The 18,493-nt window shown below is 41.6% G+C and overlaps 1 protein-coding gene across 2 annotated transcripts in view; it reads left to right on the top strand.

Moving 5' to 3' along the window:
* Window positions 1-16,398, top strand: part of SV2C (synaptic vesicle glycoprotein 2C) — a 271,512-nt gene extending 255,114 nt beyond the window's left edge. For both annotated transcript variants that reach the window (XM_023729500.1, XM_004374485.2), the window contains one exon: window positions 16,170-16,398. In XM_023729500.1, the coding sequence (XP_023585268.1) occupies window positions 16,170-16,353 (184 nt within the window). In that variant the 3' untranslated portion in view covers window positions 16,354-16,398. The remainder of the gene's footprint in view (window positions 1-16,169) is intronic.
* Window positions 16,399-18,493: the final 2,095 nt, after the last annotated feature.

Here is an 18,493-nt window from a genome sequence, read left to right as displayed (position 1 = left end):
AGCGGCTGAAATATAAAATACTTAGGAATAAACCTATCTAGGGACATAAAAGACCTATACAAAGAAAACTACAAAACACTACTGCAAGAAACAAAAAGAGACCCACATAAATGAAAAAACATACCATGCCGATGGATAGGTAGATGCAACATTGTGAAAATGTCAGTTCTATCCAAAGCAATCTACAAATGCAATGCAATCCCAATCCAAATACCAACAGCATTCTTTAACAAGGTGGAAAAACGAATCATCCACTTTATATGGAAAGGAATAAGGCCCCAGATAAGTAAAGTATTATTGAAGAAGAAGAATAAAGTAGGAGGCTTTGCACTACCTGACCTCAGAACCTACTGTACGGCTACAGTAGTCAAAACAGCCTGGTACAGATAAAATGACAGATACATTGACCAATGGAACAGAATTGAGAACCTAGATATAATTCCATCTGCCTACGACCACCTGATATTTAAAAAGGCCCAAAGTCCATTAAATGGGGAAAAGACAGTCTTTTTAACAAGTGGTGCTGGAAACACTGGCTATCCAGCTGTAAAAAAAAAAAGAAACAGAACCCATACCTCATACCATACACAAAAACTAATTCAAAATGGATCAAAGACCTAAATATAAAACCAAACTATAAAGATCATGGGAAAAAAAATAGGGTCAACCCTAGGGGCCCTAATACGTGGCATAAATAGGATACAAATCAAAACTAACAATACACAAACACCAGAAGATAAGCTAGATAACTTGGATCTTCTAAAAATTAAACACTTATGCTTATCAAAAGACTTCAGCAAAAGAGTAAAAAGTGAACCTACAGAATGGGAAAAAAAAATCTGGCTATGACATATCTGACAAAAGTCTAATCTCTAAAATCTACAGGAAAATCCAACACCTCTACAACAAAAAGACAATCAAATTAAAAAATGGACGAAGGATATGAACAGACACTTCACCAAAGAAGACATTCAGGCAGCTAACAGATACATGAGGAAATGCTTTTAATCACTAGCCATTAGAGAAATGCAAATCAAAACTATAATGAGATACCATGTAACCCCAACATTACTGGCACAAATCAAAAAAACAGAAAATAACAAATGTTGGAGAGGCTGCAGGGGGATTGAAATTCGTATGCACTGCTGATGGGAGTGCAAAATAGTACAACCATTTTGGAAAACAATGTGGCGCTTCCTTAAAAAGCTTACTCCTAGGAATATATCCTAGAGAAATAAGAGCCGTCACATGAATAGACATATGCACGCCCATGTTCATTGCAGCATTATTGACAATAGCAAAAAGATGGAAATAACCTAAGTGCCCATTAGCAGATGAATGGATAAACTATGGTACATACACACAATGGAATACTATGCAATGATAAAGAACAATGATGAATCTGCAAAACTTCTCAACATGGATGAATCTGGAGGACCTTATACTGAGTGAAATAAGTTAATCACAAAAGGACAAATACTGTATGGGACCACTATTATAAAAAATCATGAAAAGGTTTACACACAGAAAGAAACAATCGTTGATGATTAAGAGGGAGGGGAGTGGTGAGGAGGGAAAAACAGTAACTAAACAATAGATAAGTGGTAACTTTGGTGAAGGGTAACACAGTACACAATTCTGGGATGTCAGCACAACTTGACCAAGGCAAAGTCATAGAAGCTTAACAGACACATCCAAACTCCCTGAGGGACCGAGTTACCAGGCTGAGGGCTGGGGACCATTGTCTCAAGCGACATCTAGCTCAATACGCATAACATAATTTATAAAGAAAATGTTCTACATCTGACTGTGGTGAGGGGCGTCCGGGGTCTTAAAAGCCTGCAAGCAGCCATTTAATACACATCTACTGGTCTCATCCTGGCTGGAGCAAAGGACAATAAAGAAAACCAAAAACACAAGGGAAAGATTAGTCTAAAGGACTAATGGACCACAACTACCACAATCTGTACCAGATTGAGCCCAGAACAACTAGATGGTGCCCAGCTACACCACAGACTGCTCTTGACAGGGATCACAATAGAGGGTTCTGGACTACTGCCTACCCATTGCCGAGTGAATTACGACTCAAAAGCGATCCTACAGGACATAGTAGAACTACCCCATAGGATCTGCAAGGAGAGGCTGGTGGATTCGAACTGCTGACCTTTTGGTTAGCAACGCAGCTCTTAACCACCGCACCACCAGAGTTTTGGACAGAGCAGGAGAAAAAAGTAGAACAAAATTCAAATCAAAAAAAAAAGACCAGACTTACTGGTCTAACAGGGACTGGAGAAACCCTGAGAGTATGGCACCCAGACACCCCTTTAACACAGTACTGAAATCACGCTTGAGGTTCACCCTTCAGCCAAAGATTGGACAGGTCAATATGGCAAACACTAACACATGTGAGGAACGTGCTGCATAGTTCAGTCATGTATATGAGACTAAATGGGCACGCTAGCCCAAAAGCAAAGTCGAGAAGGCAGAAAGGGACAGCAAAACTGGACAAACAGAAACAGGGAACCCAAGGTAGAGAAGGAGAAAGTGTTCACGCATTGCGGGGTTGGCAACCAATATCACAAAACAATTTGTGTTTTGCTGTTAAGCTTCTATGACTTTGCCTTGGTATAATGAGAAACTAATTTGCTCTGTAAACTTTCACCTAAAGCAGAATAAAATAATAATAGTTTTTCCCCAATGAAAAGTTTATACAAGAAAAAAAAAACACAGAGAATGCTCCTTAGAAGCAAGGATGGGGAGACTTTGTCTCACATACTTTGGACATGTTATCAGGAGGGACTATCATGCTTGGTAAAGTAGGGGGTCATTGAAAAGGAGGAAGACCCTCAACGACATGGATTGACACAGTGGCTGCGACAATGGGCTTAAGCATAACGATTGTGAGCATGGTGCAAGACCAGGCAAACATTTCCTTCTGTTGTACATGGGGTCGCTATGAGTCGGAACAAACTCAACAGCACCTAACAACGTATCTATACGAGACTTCAAACCATTTTTCAAAAAGATGAGATCAACTTCTCTATATTGGTGTGAGGGAGAAAAAAAATGCTCATTATATTAATTTTTTATTATTATTATTATTATTTTGTTGTACTTTAAAGTTTACAATTCAAGTTAATCTCTCATACAAAAATTTGTACACACATTGTTATGTGACCCTAATTGTTCTCCCTATACTGTAACAGCACATTCCTCCTTTCCACCCCTGATTTCCCATGTCCATTCAACCAGCTCCTGACGCTGTCTGCCTTCTCATCTCACCTCTGGACAGGAGCTGCCCATTTAGTTTCATGTATCTACTTGAGCTAAGAAGCACATTCTTCATGAGTATCATTTTTTGTCCCATAGTCCAGTCTAATCTTTGACTGAAGAGTTGGCCTTGGGAATGGTTTTAGTGCTGGGATGACAGAGAGCCCAGGGGCCAAGCTTTCTGGTGTTCCTCCAGTCTCAGTCAGACCATTAAGTCTGGTCTTTTTACTAGAATTTGAGTTCTGCACCCCACTTTTCTCCTGCTCCATCAGGGACTCTCTGTTGTGTTCCCTGTCAGGGCAGTCATTGGTGGTAGCCAGGCACCATCTAGTTCTTCTGGTCTTAGGCTGATGCAGTCTATGGTTTATGTAGCCCTTTCTGTCTCTTCGGCTAATGCTTTCCTTGTGACTTTGGTGTTCTTCATTCTCCTTTACTCCAGGTGGGTTGGGACCAATTGATGCATCTTAGATGGCTGCTTGCTAGCTTTTAAGACCCCAGATGCCACTCACCAAAGTAGGATGCAGAACATTTTCTTAATAAACTTTGTTATGCCAATTGACCTAGATGTCCCCTGAAAGCATGGTCCCCAGACCTCCGCCCCTGGAAGTGATTGGTTGTATTCAGGAAACTTCTTAGCTTTGGTTTAGTCCAGTTGTGCTAACTTCCTCTGTAGTGTGTGCTGTCCTTCCCCTCACCTAAGATAATTCTTGTCTACTATCCTGTTCGTGAATACCCCTCTCCCTCCCTCCCCATCCTCGTAACCATCAAAGAATGTTTTCTTCTGTGTTTAAATTTTTTCTTGAGTTCTTATAATAGTGGTCTTATACAATATTTGTCCTTCTGTGACTGACAAAATTCACTCAACATAATGCCTTCCAGATTCCTCCACGTTATACGATGTTTCACGGCTTCATCGTTGTTCTTTATCGTTACATAGTATTCCACTGTGTGAATATACCATAATTTATTTATCCATTCGTCCGTTGATGGGCACCTAGGTTGTTTCCATCTTTTTGCTATCGTGAACAGTGCCGCAGTGAACGTGGGTGTGCATGTATTTTTTCGTGTGACGGCTCTTATTTCTCTAGGATATATTCCAAGGAGTGGGATTCCTAGATCGAATGGTACTTCTATTTCTACCTTTTTAAGGAAACACCAAATCAATTTCGAAAGTGCTTGTACCATTTTACATTCCCACCAACAGTGTATAAGTGTTCCAGTCTCTCCACAACCTCTCAACATTTATTATTTTCTGTTTTTTGGATTAATGTTAGCCTTGTTGGAGTGAGATGGTATCTCATTGTAGTTTTGATTTGCATTTCTCTAATGGCTAATGATCATGAGCATTTCTTCATGTGTCTGTTAGCTGCCTGAATGTCTTCTTTGGCAAAGTTCCTGTTCATATCCTTTGCTCATTTTTTAATTGAGTTATTTGTCTTTTTGTTGTTGAGGTTTTTGCAGTATCTTGTAGGCTTTAGAGATTAGATCTGATCGGATTTGTCGTAGGCAAAAATTTTTTCCCAGTCTGTAGATTGTCTTTTTACTCTTTTGGTGAAGTATTTGGATGAGCATAAGTGTTTCATTTTCAGGAGCTCCCAGTTATCTAGTTTTTCTTCTTGTGTTTGTGCATTGTTACTTATGGTTTGTATTCTGTGTGTGCCATGTATTAGGGCTCCTAGCATTGTCCCTATTTTTTTTTCCATGATCTTTATCATTTTCGATTTTATATTTAGGTCTTTGATCCATTTTGAGTTAGTTTTTGTGCATGGTGTGAGGTGTGGGTTTTATTTCAGTTATTTGCAGATGGATATCCAGTTATGCCAGCACCATTTGTTAAAGAGACTGTCTTTTCCCCAATTAATGGACTTTGAAAAAATACCCATTATATTTTAAGTGAAAAAAAGGAAGCCCTCAGCAGTCGTATTCATAGTACAGTATGGCCCCATTCATGTGAAAGCAATGTAGGTTTTATGTATACATTAAAATGTCTGTAAATGTATTATAAACTTAACAGTTAGATTGTCTCTGGAGATGGGATTATGGCAGCACACTCATTTTCTATTTATGTGCTCGATATTGATATTGCTTTAATTTTTATACTTAGCATGAATCTCTTTAACAATCAGCAGAAACAAAACGTGGTAAATTTTTTAAATTTCCAAATAAAAACCAGTCATCTAAGTGTTAGTTGTGTTCTCAGTATTATTTTTATAAAGGGATTCCAATATGTTAGAAAACATCTACCAATAATCATTTTAAAAAATGGTCTCTATTGGGTCTTAAAAGTTTCCACAGCTGAATTTAGACAATAAAATAGAAATTAGAATTCAGTAAAGTTCATATATATGCTCTTTTGTAGCTCATTTGAGCTCATTTGGGACTAGAATCAGGTCATGATATTTTAGTAATTTTAAATGCTTCTTCCCCACTGCCATCAAGTCAATTCCGACTCACAGAGACCCTATACAACAGGGTAGAATTGCCCCATAGTGTTTCCAAGGCTGTAAATCTTTATGGATGCAGACTGCCACATATTTCTCCTGCAGAGCGGCTGGTGGGTTCGAACCACCAACCTTTTGGTTAGCAGCCGAGCACTTAACCACTGTGCCGCCAGAGCTCAAATACTTCTTACAGATCGCCAAAAATGTATATAATTAAGGATATTCATTTTAACATATTTGCTTGGAAATATCACGTTGTTGTTGTTAGGTGTGGTCCAGTCAGCTCCGACACATAGCGACCCTATATACAAGAGAACAAAACACTGCCTGCTCCTGCGCCATCCTCACAGTCCTTGTTATGCTTGAGCCTGTTGTTGCAGCCACTGTCAGTCCATCTTGTTGAGGGTCTTCCTCTTTTGATACTTTGTTCAGTCAATTTCAGACTGCAGAAGTTGGTAAAAATCTTCAATTTCTTCAGCTTTGGCCTTAGTAGTTGGTGCATAAATTTGAATAATAGTCTTATTAACTGGTCTTCCTTATAGGCATATGGATATTATCCTATCACTGACAACACTGTATTTCAGGATAGATCTTGAAATGTTCTTTTTGAGGATGAACGCAATGCCATTCCTCTTCAAGTTGTCATTCCCAGCGTAGTAGACCATATGATTGTCCAATTCAAAATGGCCAATACTAGTCCATTTCAGCTCACTAATGCCTAGGATATTGATGTTTATGCATTCCATTTGATTTTTGACGATTTACAGTTTTCCTAGATTCATACTTCGTACATTCCACATTCCGATTATTAATGGATATTTGCAGCTGTTTCTTCTCATTTTGAATTGTGCCACATCACCAAATGAAGATCTTGAAAGCTTGACTATATCCACGTCATTAAAGTCGATTCTATTTTGAGGAGGCAGCTCTTCCCCAGTCGTATTTTGAGTGGCTTCCGACCTGAGGGGGCTCATCTTCTGGCACTATATCAGACAGTGTTCCATAAGGTTTACACTGGATAATTCTTTTCAGAAGTAGACCGCTGGGTCCTTCTTCCTAGAGTCTGGAAGCTCTGCTGAAACCTGTCCAACATGGGTGACGCTGCTGGTATCTGAATACCGGTGGCACAGCTTCCAGCATCACAGCAACACACAAGCCCCCACAGTACAACAGACTGACAGACACGCGGTAATATCATAGGTCACCAAAATCGATCTACTCATTATAATGTTTTTGTTAACACTATCATTTCTATATGTTGGAGCTTTTAGAAGAAGTGTCCACTTTAGCAGTGAATTTTTCAGAAATGATTTTTTAATTAGATATTTTATTTTGAATAAATCTATTAAAATCTATTTTGTAGATTCACATGAAGTTCTAAGAGATAATACAGAGAGACCCCATGTACTCTGTATACCATTTCCCCAATGGTAACATCTTGCAAAATTATACTGTAATATCACAAGGGTATTGACACTGATTCCAGTCTAGGACAGTAGGGCAGTGGAAGATTGCAGTAAGTATGTCCTCAGTAATGCTTATTGGACTGACTCTTGCCCAGGGCCAGGTCTGGCCTCTGGCAGAGGCAAATTGACAGACTTAACTTCAGTGGGAAATGTGGGAGAGGAAGGTGCCTCTCTGTTCATGCACTCACCCTGGCCAACCACCTCCATCCTCATCCTCCACCTTCTTCCCAACTTTCCAATAACGTCTTAGGATTCTTGCCAAGGCCATCTTTCCAATGCCTCAAATCATCTGACACAACAATTGAGAATCAGTGATCCACAAAGTATACTTCTCCCTTGAACCCTAAATTCTGAGTCACGTCCTTGAAAGAGCAAGGAATACTGGTAATTCTACAGGGATTTGTGGGATGAAGTAGGAAGATGGAAAAATCAAGTGGTTGCTTTAAGGTACTTGTCCTTGATTGTGAGACCGGGAAGAAAGATTGCTTTGAGAAATATTATGAGGGAAGAAATGAAGAGCCAAGCAAATTGATAGACCTTTGACGTTTAGGGCATTGTTGAGTATACAAGTCTTTATATAGTATTTTGACAATTTCTGCATCAGCCTTTGACACACTGGTCTCTCTCTCGTGTCAAAAATAAGCATTCAGCCTGTTAAATCCAGTGTAGATGATAGGCAATTGATATAGTTTGAAATTCTTCTAAGAGAGAGGAAATATGAATGTATGCCAGAGGTAGAACTGATTTTCCAGCTCCATCTGGTACACTGGTCCAGAGAAGCTCCCTTTTTCCATAATTTCTCCACCCGCAAGCCTTGAGGCTACCTAATTTGCTTTCAAACCTCTTTGGGAATAGGGTTGGGAGATGCCAGCAGGAGAAGATTCATTCCATTTATTGACTTCAGTTAGGAGGTCAAAGTCCTGCCCCCCAATACCCTAACTGGGAAAAAAAAAATTTTCCCTCACCTCTTAGAATCTTCAAAGAGTAAAGAATGTGTAATGGGGGTTTAACTGGACTTAACCCGTTATTCACTGGCCCCATCTTTGACCCCTCTTCTTTTTCCCTCCCTACTTTGTCAAAGTTTTGAACCTCCCGAAAGTCACAGAGTCCAAAATCCAAAAACCAAACCAGTTGCCATCAAGTTGATCCCAACTCATGGCGACCCCATGTGTGTCAGAGTAGAACTGTGCTCTACAAGGTTTTCAATGGATGATTTCTCAGAAGTAGATTGCTAGGTTTTTCTTCCAAGGTGCCTCTGGGTGGACTCAAACTTCCAGCCTTTCAGTTAGCAGCGAGCCAATCAAACCTTTGCAGCACCCAGGGGCTCCTAGACATAGCTCACGTGGTGTAAGTTTCTGGGTTTCAGCCTGCAGGGTCTTCAGCGTCCAGGCCATGGCTCCCTACTGCCACCCTGTGGACATGGTGGAGCTCCGCTGCTCATACTTCCTGGGCTGTTACGGTCCACTGAACATATTTTCCCATCCGCCCTGGAGCTCAGGGCAAGGATCCCCACACCTTGTGAGTGATGAGACCCAGGCTTTCCCTGCTGTCCTCCAGGTCTGTACAGACACCCTCAGCCCAGCAGGCCTGTCTCATGGGTGTTCATCCAGCATGTTCCTGCCTTTCCCTGGTCACTGACCTCCTTTTTCCTTCCTCTGATGTAGGCACAGTTTCAGACATGATCTCAGAAAGGATTTGAGAGTAAACCCCTGATTATTTATACCTGCTATTCTCTACTAGTCCTGGGCAGCTGCTGCTATCACCCAGCACTGTGGGATGATGAGCTTTTCCAGAGGAGTTAAAATCAAAACACCTGCCCAGAATTAACAGCCCTAATCCCCCTCGCCTTAGGCCTATTCTTGTTTAGACAGAGAGGTTCCCTTGTTCCCTACCTGCAGTCAATCCTGAAGCTCTGTAATCCTGGATCTCTTGCTAACCAGCTATACAACTTCAGGGAGTCCAATCCTGGATCTCTTGCTAACCAGCTATACAACTTCAGGGAGTCCGTGCTGTACAGCTATACCTCAGTTGTTTGAGATGTAAAAGTGATGAGACTGAAATAAGTGGTATCTCAGGTTCTTTCTAGCTCTAGAATTCTCCTATTCATTGTCATCACCTGGTGTTCCATGACAGCAGCTTCATTCTTCCTTGAATACATTCTACACCTGTATATTTTAAATATTTCAAAATGAAGAAATCTTTCATCCCCTGTGTAATACACTCCATCCATGTTCTTTTATCCTGCTTTATTTTTCTTTATAGGCCTTATCATTATATATATTTATATTTTGTGTGACCTAAGGAGCCCTGGTAGCGCAGTGGTTCAGAGATCGGCTGCTGACCAAAAGGTTGGCAGTTCGAATCTACCAGGCACTCCTTGGAAACTCTATGGGGCAGTTCTACTCTGTCCTATAGGGTCACTATGAGTTGGAATCAACTCGACGGCAACGAGTTTGCTTTGGTTTTGTACCTAGTGTGAGTTGGTATTGACTGTATGGCAATGGGTTTGGTTTGGTTTGGGTTTGGTACTTAGTATAGTCTTTGGCACATAATAGGTGCTTAATGAATGATTATTAAATGAATGAGTAAGAGAATATGTAAATTAAGAGAATATTAATGACAAATTTGCTTATTAATTGTTCAAGGAGTTTTTAGTGCTCTTACCACTGTAGACCAATAGCTCAGATATATTCCGGGATAAAATAGCTTTTTTAGGTTAACCTGGGAAACTAGCCATCATTTGTAATATTGTTTCTGTGAGGAAAGTGACCAGCTTATAGGAGAATTCACCTATAGCCAACTTTTAGGTGAATCTTCAGATCACAATGTACTCCTGATTTAAGGGCTGCCAGTACTTTCCAAGGAGCCCTGGTGGTGCAGTGGTTAAGAGCTCCACTGCTAACCAAAAGGGCAGTAGTTCAGATCCCCCAGCTGCTCTTGGAAACCCTATGGGGCAGCTCTACTCTGTCCTATAGGGTCACTATGAGTTGGAATCGACTGAGCGACAGTGGGTTTGGTGTTTTGGTTTTATGTTTGTACTTTCCAAAGTGCCCCGTGCTGAGTCTTGAGTATTCCTTTTGTAGCTTCTACCTGTGACTTGACTGAGTTGTACAGAAAAAGTTTGTTTCCCAGAGTTGAGACAAAGTAGAATGCTCACACTTTACCCATGAGCAGGGAAATCCCACGAGCTGAGCCTGAATCTGCACCATTTCAGACCTTTTTTAAATATAACATTTCGTTTCTTTCCTGATAATTGTCAGTCGATGGGGCGGATATTTCAGCCAGTGTCCCAAACAGTGGTTAATACTTGTGTCATGGGTTGAATCATGTCCCCCCAAAAATGTGTATATCAATTTGGCTGAGCCACGATTCCCAGTATTATATGATTGTCTACCATTTTATCATCTGATGTGATTGCCCTATGTGTTGTAAATGCTACCACTACGATGTAATAAGATGGGTTAGCAGCACTTATATTGATGAGGTCTACAAGATTAGTGTCTTAAGCCAGTCTCTTTTGAGATAGAAAAGAGAGAAGTGAGCAGAGAGACATGGGGACCTCATACCAGCAAGAAAGCACCACTGAGAGCAGAGTGCGTCTTTTGGACCTGAGGTTCCTGCGCTGAGATGCTCCCAGACCAAGGGAAGACTGAAGACAAGGACCTTCCTCCAGAGCTAACAGAGAAAGCCTTTCCCTGGAGCTGACACGCTGAATTTGGACTTGTAACCTACTGGACTGTGAGAGAATAAATTTCTCTTTGTTGAAGCCATCCACTTGTGGCATTTCTATTATAGCAGCACTAGATGACTAAGACAACTTGCATGGTGCCTACCATGTTCCAGGCACTGCCTGAAGTGCTACCATTATTCAGTGTCCCTTGCTTCTTCATGGAACCCCGTTGGCACAGTGGTTAAGAGCTATGGCTGCTAACCAAAAGATAGGCAGTTTGAATCTACCAGCTGCTCCTTGGAAACCCTATGGAGCAGTTCTCCTGTGTCCTTTAGGGTCCCTATGAGTTGAAATTGACTCGATAGCAACAGGTTTGGTTTTTTATGCTTCTTCAGGAGGTTGGAGGGGGTGGTTTTCAAAACAACTGTGCCTGATACTGCACTGAAGTCAGAAAAAACAAATAAGAAAGAGCAGTATGGGAGGGCAAAACTCCAGAATGGAGCCAGCAGTTTTCTTTTCCCAACCACCACTTAAAAAATAAAAAGACAAAATGAACTCCTTGTTCTTGTGTGCTGTCGAGTCAGTTCTGAGTCACAGCTACCTTACGGGACACAGTAGAACTGCCCCATAAGGTTTCCTAGGCAGAAATCTTGGCGGGAACAGATACTGTTGTTGTCGTTGTTAAGTACTGTTGAGTTGGTTCCAACTCATAACAACCCTGTGTACAACCGAATGAAACACTGCCCAGTCCTGCACTATCCTCATGATCGTTATGCTTGAGCCTGTTGCTGCAGTCACTGTGTCAATCCATCTCATCGAGGGTCTTCCTCTTTCTCGCTGACCCTCTACTTTACAAAGCATGATGTCCTATTCCAGGGACTGATCCCTCCTGATAACACGTCCAAAGTATGTGAGACAAAGTCTTGCCATCCTTGTTTCTGAAGAGCATTCTGGCTGTACTTCTTCCAAGACAGATTTGTTCGTTGTTTTGGCAGTCCATGGTGTATTCAGTATTCTTTACCAACACCATAATTCAAAGGCATCAGTTCTTCTTTCGGGAGCAGATACTAGTACCCACTGTACTGTAAAAGCCCCAGGGAAGGTGCTGCAGGCCAGCTGCAGGGAGGGGATGCTCTGGCGGCCACATTCCCCATCAGCTGAGCGTAAGGGTTGCAGCAAACCAACACGATACACCCGCACGCATTTCTCAGACCACATTTCTCAGATGGAGGGAGTTAATGGAGCAGGGAGGGAGCCGCCTTAATGGAATGAGGGACTGGACTGCTGCAGTCACAGGATACTGTTAGGGGAAAGAATTTACATTTAAAAGATTTAAGTAAGTAGGTTGAGAACAAAAGATTCTGGCTGGAGAGGCCATGAGCAAGGGGTAGAGCTTTTATAGAGAAATGATGGATCATTTCAATTCTTTCTCTTGGTGCTTGTTGATTATGAGAAGGCAAGGCTGAGAAGAGTCTTTGGTTTGTGAAAAAGAATGCAGTGGTTTGTCCTGCTAGTGAGAAGTCAGGGCTCTTCACACTTTCAGCTCCCCATCAGCAAAAGGCTTTGTCATGCTTTGTGTGTCTGCAGAAATGAATGCTCTTCCTTTAAGTAAAAGCCGAGTCCCTGGGTGGTGCAAATGCTTACCGTGCTCAGGCCGCTAATCCAAAAATTAAAGGTTCAAGTTCACCCAGAGGCAACTTGGAAGAAAGGCCTGGTGATCTACTTCTGAAAAATCAGCCATTGAAAACTCTAAGGAGCACAGTTCTACTCTGACACACGAGGTTGCCATGCATTGGAGTCAACTCAACGGCAAGTGGGTTTTGTTTGTTTGTTTGTTTGTTTGTTTTTTAAGAGCAAGGAAATAAGTGAACTAGAGATTGTTTACTTTATAAACAGATGACTCCCAAGGGAGAGTCACTTTGTGAATGATTTTTTAATACACCTTTGCCTCTTGGTGCATAGAAAATCACCACCCTTCAGCTGCAAATATTTGAAGAAATAATTTACATATCCAAAGAAAGGGCCATCACATCCCAAATGCCGACCCGAATTTAAGGAAGCTGTATTCTTTGCATCCACATCAGGCTTTCATCTGAAGAACAGCCTGTGCTTTGTAAATGAAAAATGGAGATTCTTAGGAAGAATTTGATCGTCTTTTTTAGAAGCCTCAAATACCAGATGCTCTGATGCGGCTGTCTTAGTGCCGTGCAGAAATCAGGGGAGGCGATCCATCTCTTGGTTACAGTTAGTGATGTAAGGAGATAGCCGCCCGTATTTTATACCCTGTTCTGAGTTATACCAGAGGTTTGTAGCTTGGGAGAATGTGGTTATTTTAACCCAGATATAAACCCTAGTTGGTCATTCTGCAGTTTCAGCTCTGAGAGACTTCTTCATGACAGAAGAATGTTTTCCTCTCTTATCTGCAACGTACAGACTACCCATTTTCCCTAGGACAATACTGCTTATCTTACCAGCATAAAATGTATTTTGTAGCTCACTACTTTAGAATCTAGAAACTAAAATGTGGATTTTAAAAAAAAAAGAAACTAGCAAAAAGAGAGCTCAGCCTCCCGAGATCTCCATGGGGGTGGAGGGAGAGTGATGGCGTCATCCCACTTGAGTCGCCTTGGTGCTCAGCAATGTAACCTCAAACAATTTCATGTTTAAAGTACTTCTCAGTATATTAAATCTCCTTATACTTTTGGCAATTTTTGCCATCATTCGTCTTTTTTTTAAAAACAAACAAACAAAAACATTAAGAATTCAAAATTAGCTTACCCCATTCTCAGAAGTTCCCGTTTCTCACAGAAATTCCATTACATGCTCTGTCTTAGTTTCCTAGTGCCGCTGTAACAGAAATACCACAAGCCGGTGGCTTTAAAGGACAGAAATTTATTTTCTCATAGTTTAGGAGGCTAAAAGTCCAAATCAGGATCTCGGCCGTGTGGATTCTTTCCTTGGCAGTAGTCCCGGGCATTCATTCATTCCTTGGCAATCCTCACGTGCCATTTGTCTTCCCCTGGGTGTGCGTGCATACGTGCCTATGTGTCTAACCTGCTCTTTTTAGAACTCAGAAGTGATTAGGTTTTGGATCTACCCTACACAGGTATGACCTCAACTGATTGATTACATTACATTGGACTGCATTATGGAAGGTGATTGCATTACATTAGATTACATTACAGAAGGTAATCTCCTCAGCCCAAGCGAACTGATTTAATAACATTTCAGTCATAACAGCATATAGCCAGGATTTCAATACATATTTTGGGGGGACACAATTCAATCCATAGCACCCCCTCTACATTCCAAACAGTTGCCCACCTTGGCAAATTCAGGAGCCTGCCTACTCTGTTTTGTAAGTGTCTTGGTCAGAAAGAAAGCCAGTGTTTGTTGCTTTTATTAGATCTGTTCTAATTAGTGATGCTATCGGCCCTGCACTCAGTCATGGGCTTGGTTCATGAAGCACAAGGAGGAGCATTCCTTACCTATGGCATGGAAAGGGCGATGGTTGGACACTAACTACGATAAATACCTTAGTTCATGAGGAGCACACATACTACAGGGAATGTCACTAGGAATAGCACAAGCAGTGATGAGTAGTTGTGACTTTTCCAAGGACAACTTTGCACTTACAAATTTACAAATCAGTCAGAGAAAGATGTGTACTAAATGCTGCATTTTGCAGCATATAAGATGCATTTCCCTATAGGGCAAGAAAAGTATTCAAAAATTACCCTGCATCTGATGTGCCTATAATACATTCAGATCCTGAGTGACAGACATAAAGCAGTGAACTGGCATAAAGGCAGAAGAAAATTCATGTCATCTCCTAATATCAGAGGTCTACTGTACTCTTAGTAAGTTTCCTTCCTACAAGACACAGTAAAATCATGTTCAATACATGTATAGTAAAGATAGTAAAAAAAATTTTTTCTAAGAATGTCTTAGGAAATGAAGTATGTTTTTCTTATATTGCTGCACGTCTTAAATTCTAGCAGATATAGTAAGCAAGAGCTCCTGCAGACCCACAGTCTGATTCTCTTCCCTGATATTCTCCTGGACTTGATTTCCCACATGGAACCCTGATGAGAATACAAGAAATATTATATTGGCTCATTGATAGTCCACCTAACTCAGTATTCAGGTTCTGCCTGCCACCAAAACACACGTGGGGAGAGAACATGGGAGCTCACCCCCATTAAGCTACATGCAATGGAATATCACTCTGCCAGAAAGAAAAATGAAGCCCTGGTACATGTTATGATATAGATGAACCTTGAAAACATTATGCCAAGTGAGATGAGTCAGTCACAAAAGGACAAATATTACATAATCCCACTTACAAAATAGGCAAATATATAGAGACCAAAGTTTATTATTGGTTACCAGAGGTGGGCGGGAGAGGACAAAGGGGGAGTCTTAGTTTAGGGGGCACTGACTTTCTGTTAATGGTGGTGGAATAATTTGGAAACGGATGGTGGTGATGGTTTCACAAGCTGATGAATGTAACCAATGTCACTGAATTGTACATGTAGACAGTGTTGAATTTGCAAATGTTTAGATATATTTTTTTATTATAATAAAATAATTTTTAAAAATTTTATTGTACTTTAGATGAAGGTTTACAGAACAAATAGTTTCTCATTAAACAGTCAGTATACATACTGAATAAAACAATTCTTGAAAGAAATCTATTATACATTTTTTATTTAACTCTAAAGTAAAATTTAAATTTTCTTTTAAATATGGATGTTTCTGAAAATTCTGAGAATCCACAAAACAGAATAACAAGTTACTCCTGTAAAGAGATGAGGAGCTGTGCAATTCCCATATCCTGCCCTCCCCACCCCTTGCTTGGTGTCAGAGGGCCATGGTTCCACCTTGTCCACACAGAACAGAGGGGACCTGCCTTCTAATGTACTGTGTGTCATACCTGCTTCTTTCCTGAAAGGAGGGCTTGAATGGGCTAAGATTAAAATTTTAATTTAAAATATCCTTTCTTCCAGCTTCACCAGGCCTAGAGAGAAGAGACTCTTCTTACTCCCCAAAGTTTGTTTTCCCTTTCTGTCTGTGGTAAACTGGAGCCCACGGGCAGAATAACAGTCAGTAGAGGAAGTCACCAGAGAGTTGAAAGAACAATACCAGCAGCTGGAGTTCTCTACCCCCAGATTTGCTAACAAGCACTTAATTATTTGTCCCAGTAACATACCAAACAATCTCCCTGAAGATCATTGGAAAATTACAGTAGAGGACATTTGTGTACGGTTGGAATCTTGGAAGTCACTTTCTCAACCTTGTCCATGTCTCTTTGCTTTGCAGGGCTACAGGCTTTGGCTACTTGAATGCTCTGTGCAAAGCAGCAGCCGTCCTTGGAAACTTAATATTCGGCTCCCTGGTCAGCATCACCAAAGCAATCCCCATCCTTCTGGCTTCTACTGTGCTTGTGTGTGGAGGACTGGTGGGGCTGCGCCTGCCCGACACAAGAACCCAGGTTCTGATGTAATGGGAAAAAAAAGCCATCCGTCCTGTGTTTCTTTCTCCTGCCATGTATCAGCTCTTCTGACTGACTCAAAAGACTTCAGATTTTTCATACATAGAAAGGTGGTCGAGTATCAGAACGCAAACTCTTCTGCTGTGACTAAAATTTAGATGCATATAATCTGGCCCCTTAAAAGTGATTTTGCACAGTTTTTCTTTTCTTGCATTGTTACCTTTCCTAACTGTGATGCTACTGCCTCTCCAAAATTTGTGGCAGGATTTCCAAAATGTCCTTAGTCAGCCAGGCCTCCCTAAGAGTTTGCTCCCTGAAGGCTGAGAGGCCAAGAAGATGCCTGTGCTGCTGTACAAAATAGACCGTGCGGCTAATTCAGCAGTAACAGGAAAGATAAGTTGGCATATTATTGCCTTTGTGCTGAGGAGAGGGATTCTTTTCTTTTCTTTTTTTTTTTTTTCAGAGTGATATTTCCTGTTTACTTAGAAAAGGACACCCAGCCTTTCTTGCTATGACCTTCTGTGGAAGCAAGGCCTTCCACAGAAAACTATGTGGTACCAAACAGAGATGGGTGGGGCTCTCTCAGACTGACAATTAAGGTGACTGCTGACAAAAAAAAGTAAAGGCTCTGCAGTTAGTGGCAAAGATCTGAGTGAGCCGCATCAGCAAGATTTCTGTCAGAAAACACATTTGAACTTCTGGAAGTTATGAGGAAAAAGGGCCATAACAGTTTCTGTGATGGTAGCGTGTGGTTCAGGATGTTTGAAAATCAGAGAGCAATCTTCTGCCTCCATTCACCCCTGGGAAGCTGCTCTTGATCTTGCCAAATAGCTGATTTAGGAAAGAAAAAGCCACTTCCTAGGAACTGTTTCTGCCTACGTGATTCTGCCACGTTACCCAAACTGTCTCTAGTCTAGAAATTGTCAGTCAATATCTAAACGAAGGAAAACCAAACTTATTGCCATGAGTCAATTCCAACTCATGGTGAACCCATGTGTTGCAGAGTAGAACTGTTCCATAGAGTTTTCTTGGCTGTAAGCCTTCTGGAAGCAGATCACCAGGGCTTTCTTTTGCAGAGGGGCTGGGTGGGCTCAAACTGTCCATTTTCAGTTAGTCATCCAGTGCAAACCATTTGCGCCACCAGGAACTAATTTAAAAAAAAAACCATTGCCATCTAGTCAAGGTAGTTGTAAAGGGCAAGTTGGGAAGAAATTCACACCTAAAGCTATTTGGAAATGCAAAATGGTACCTTGAAGGTACTTCTTTCCTGAGGCATTGCACCAGGTAGTTGACATTTGACTCCATAGCTGGTATCCTCATAGCAGATCCTATTCCAACTAGCTTCCCCTGGGTGGGTGCACAAGCCAGAAGCACAACCCAGAGTGTGCTGCCGGCTGCTGTCTTTGTGTGAAATCACAGCTCGCCTGTACTCCCAGAGGGGCCCTCTCAAGACGAGGGCAGCGTCTCCTGGTGGCTGTTTGGCTGCTCATTTTACCTCTGGAATCTGCCTGGGCCTGGAAAAGGGGGGTCAGCAGGACACTCCCAGGGGCCAGCTGTCAGCTACATGACCTTCTCACCTCTCTAGCTGCCCCTCCCCCCAGCTCATACGTTTTACACATCTTTGAAATCTGAAGCCTCCATGTAGACTTGCTGCAGTGACCAGCAGCCAGGAGTAAATCCCATATTTAAACAATATTCCTTCTTTAACTCTCTGTGTCTTGCTAGAGGGTGACCCTTGTTACTTAAGATAGGCATTTCCAGCAGGGTAACAGCCCTGGGGCCTCCAGGAAGGGAGAGCCTTTGTTTCCAATACTCATTACATTCAAAGATGTCTTAACTCCTCAGAGGCCCCTCGGTCTCCCCCTCCCCCTCCCCCTCCCCTTCCTAGCGGCCCCTCCTAGAGCTCCTGGCTGCAGAGCTGAGACTCTGAAAAATGTGTTTCATTAACGTAAGCCATTAGTGGACTCCCCTTTGAAGTCATTCACGTCTGTAGAGGTGGACAGCCTGGAGTTGGGAGATGGCAGGAAGAGGGTGGTTCCCTAGGGATATGTGCTCAGTGCCAGAAGCATCAGGAAAACTCAACCCAAAAACAGCAAAGGTGACAGTAAGAAGGAAAATCAATGAAGACTAGACGAGATCTATTGGAAAGATA

The sequence above is a fragment of the Trichechus manatus genome, unplaced genomic scaffold (assembly GCF_000243295.1).
Source record: "Trichechus manatus latirostris isolate Lorelei unplaced genomic scaffold, TriManLat1.0 scaffold00029, whole genome shotgun sequence".
NCBI lineage: Eukaryota > Metazoa > Chordata > Mammalia > Sirenia > Trichechidae > Trichechus > Trichechus manatus.
This window is presented reverse-complemented; position numbering and strand designations above follow the sequence as displayed.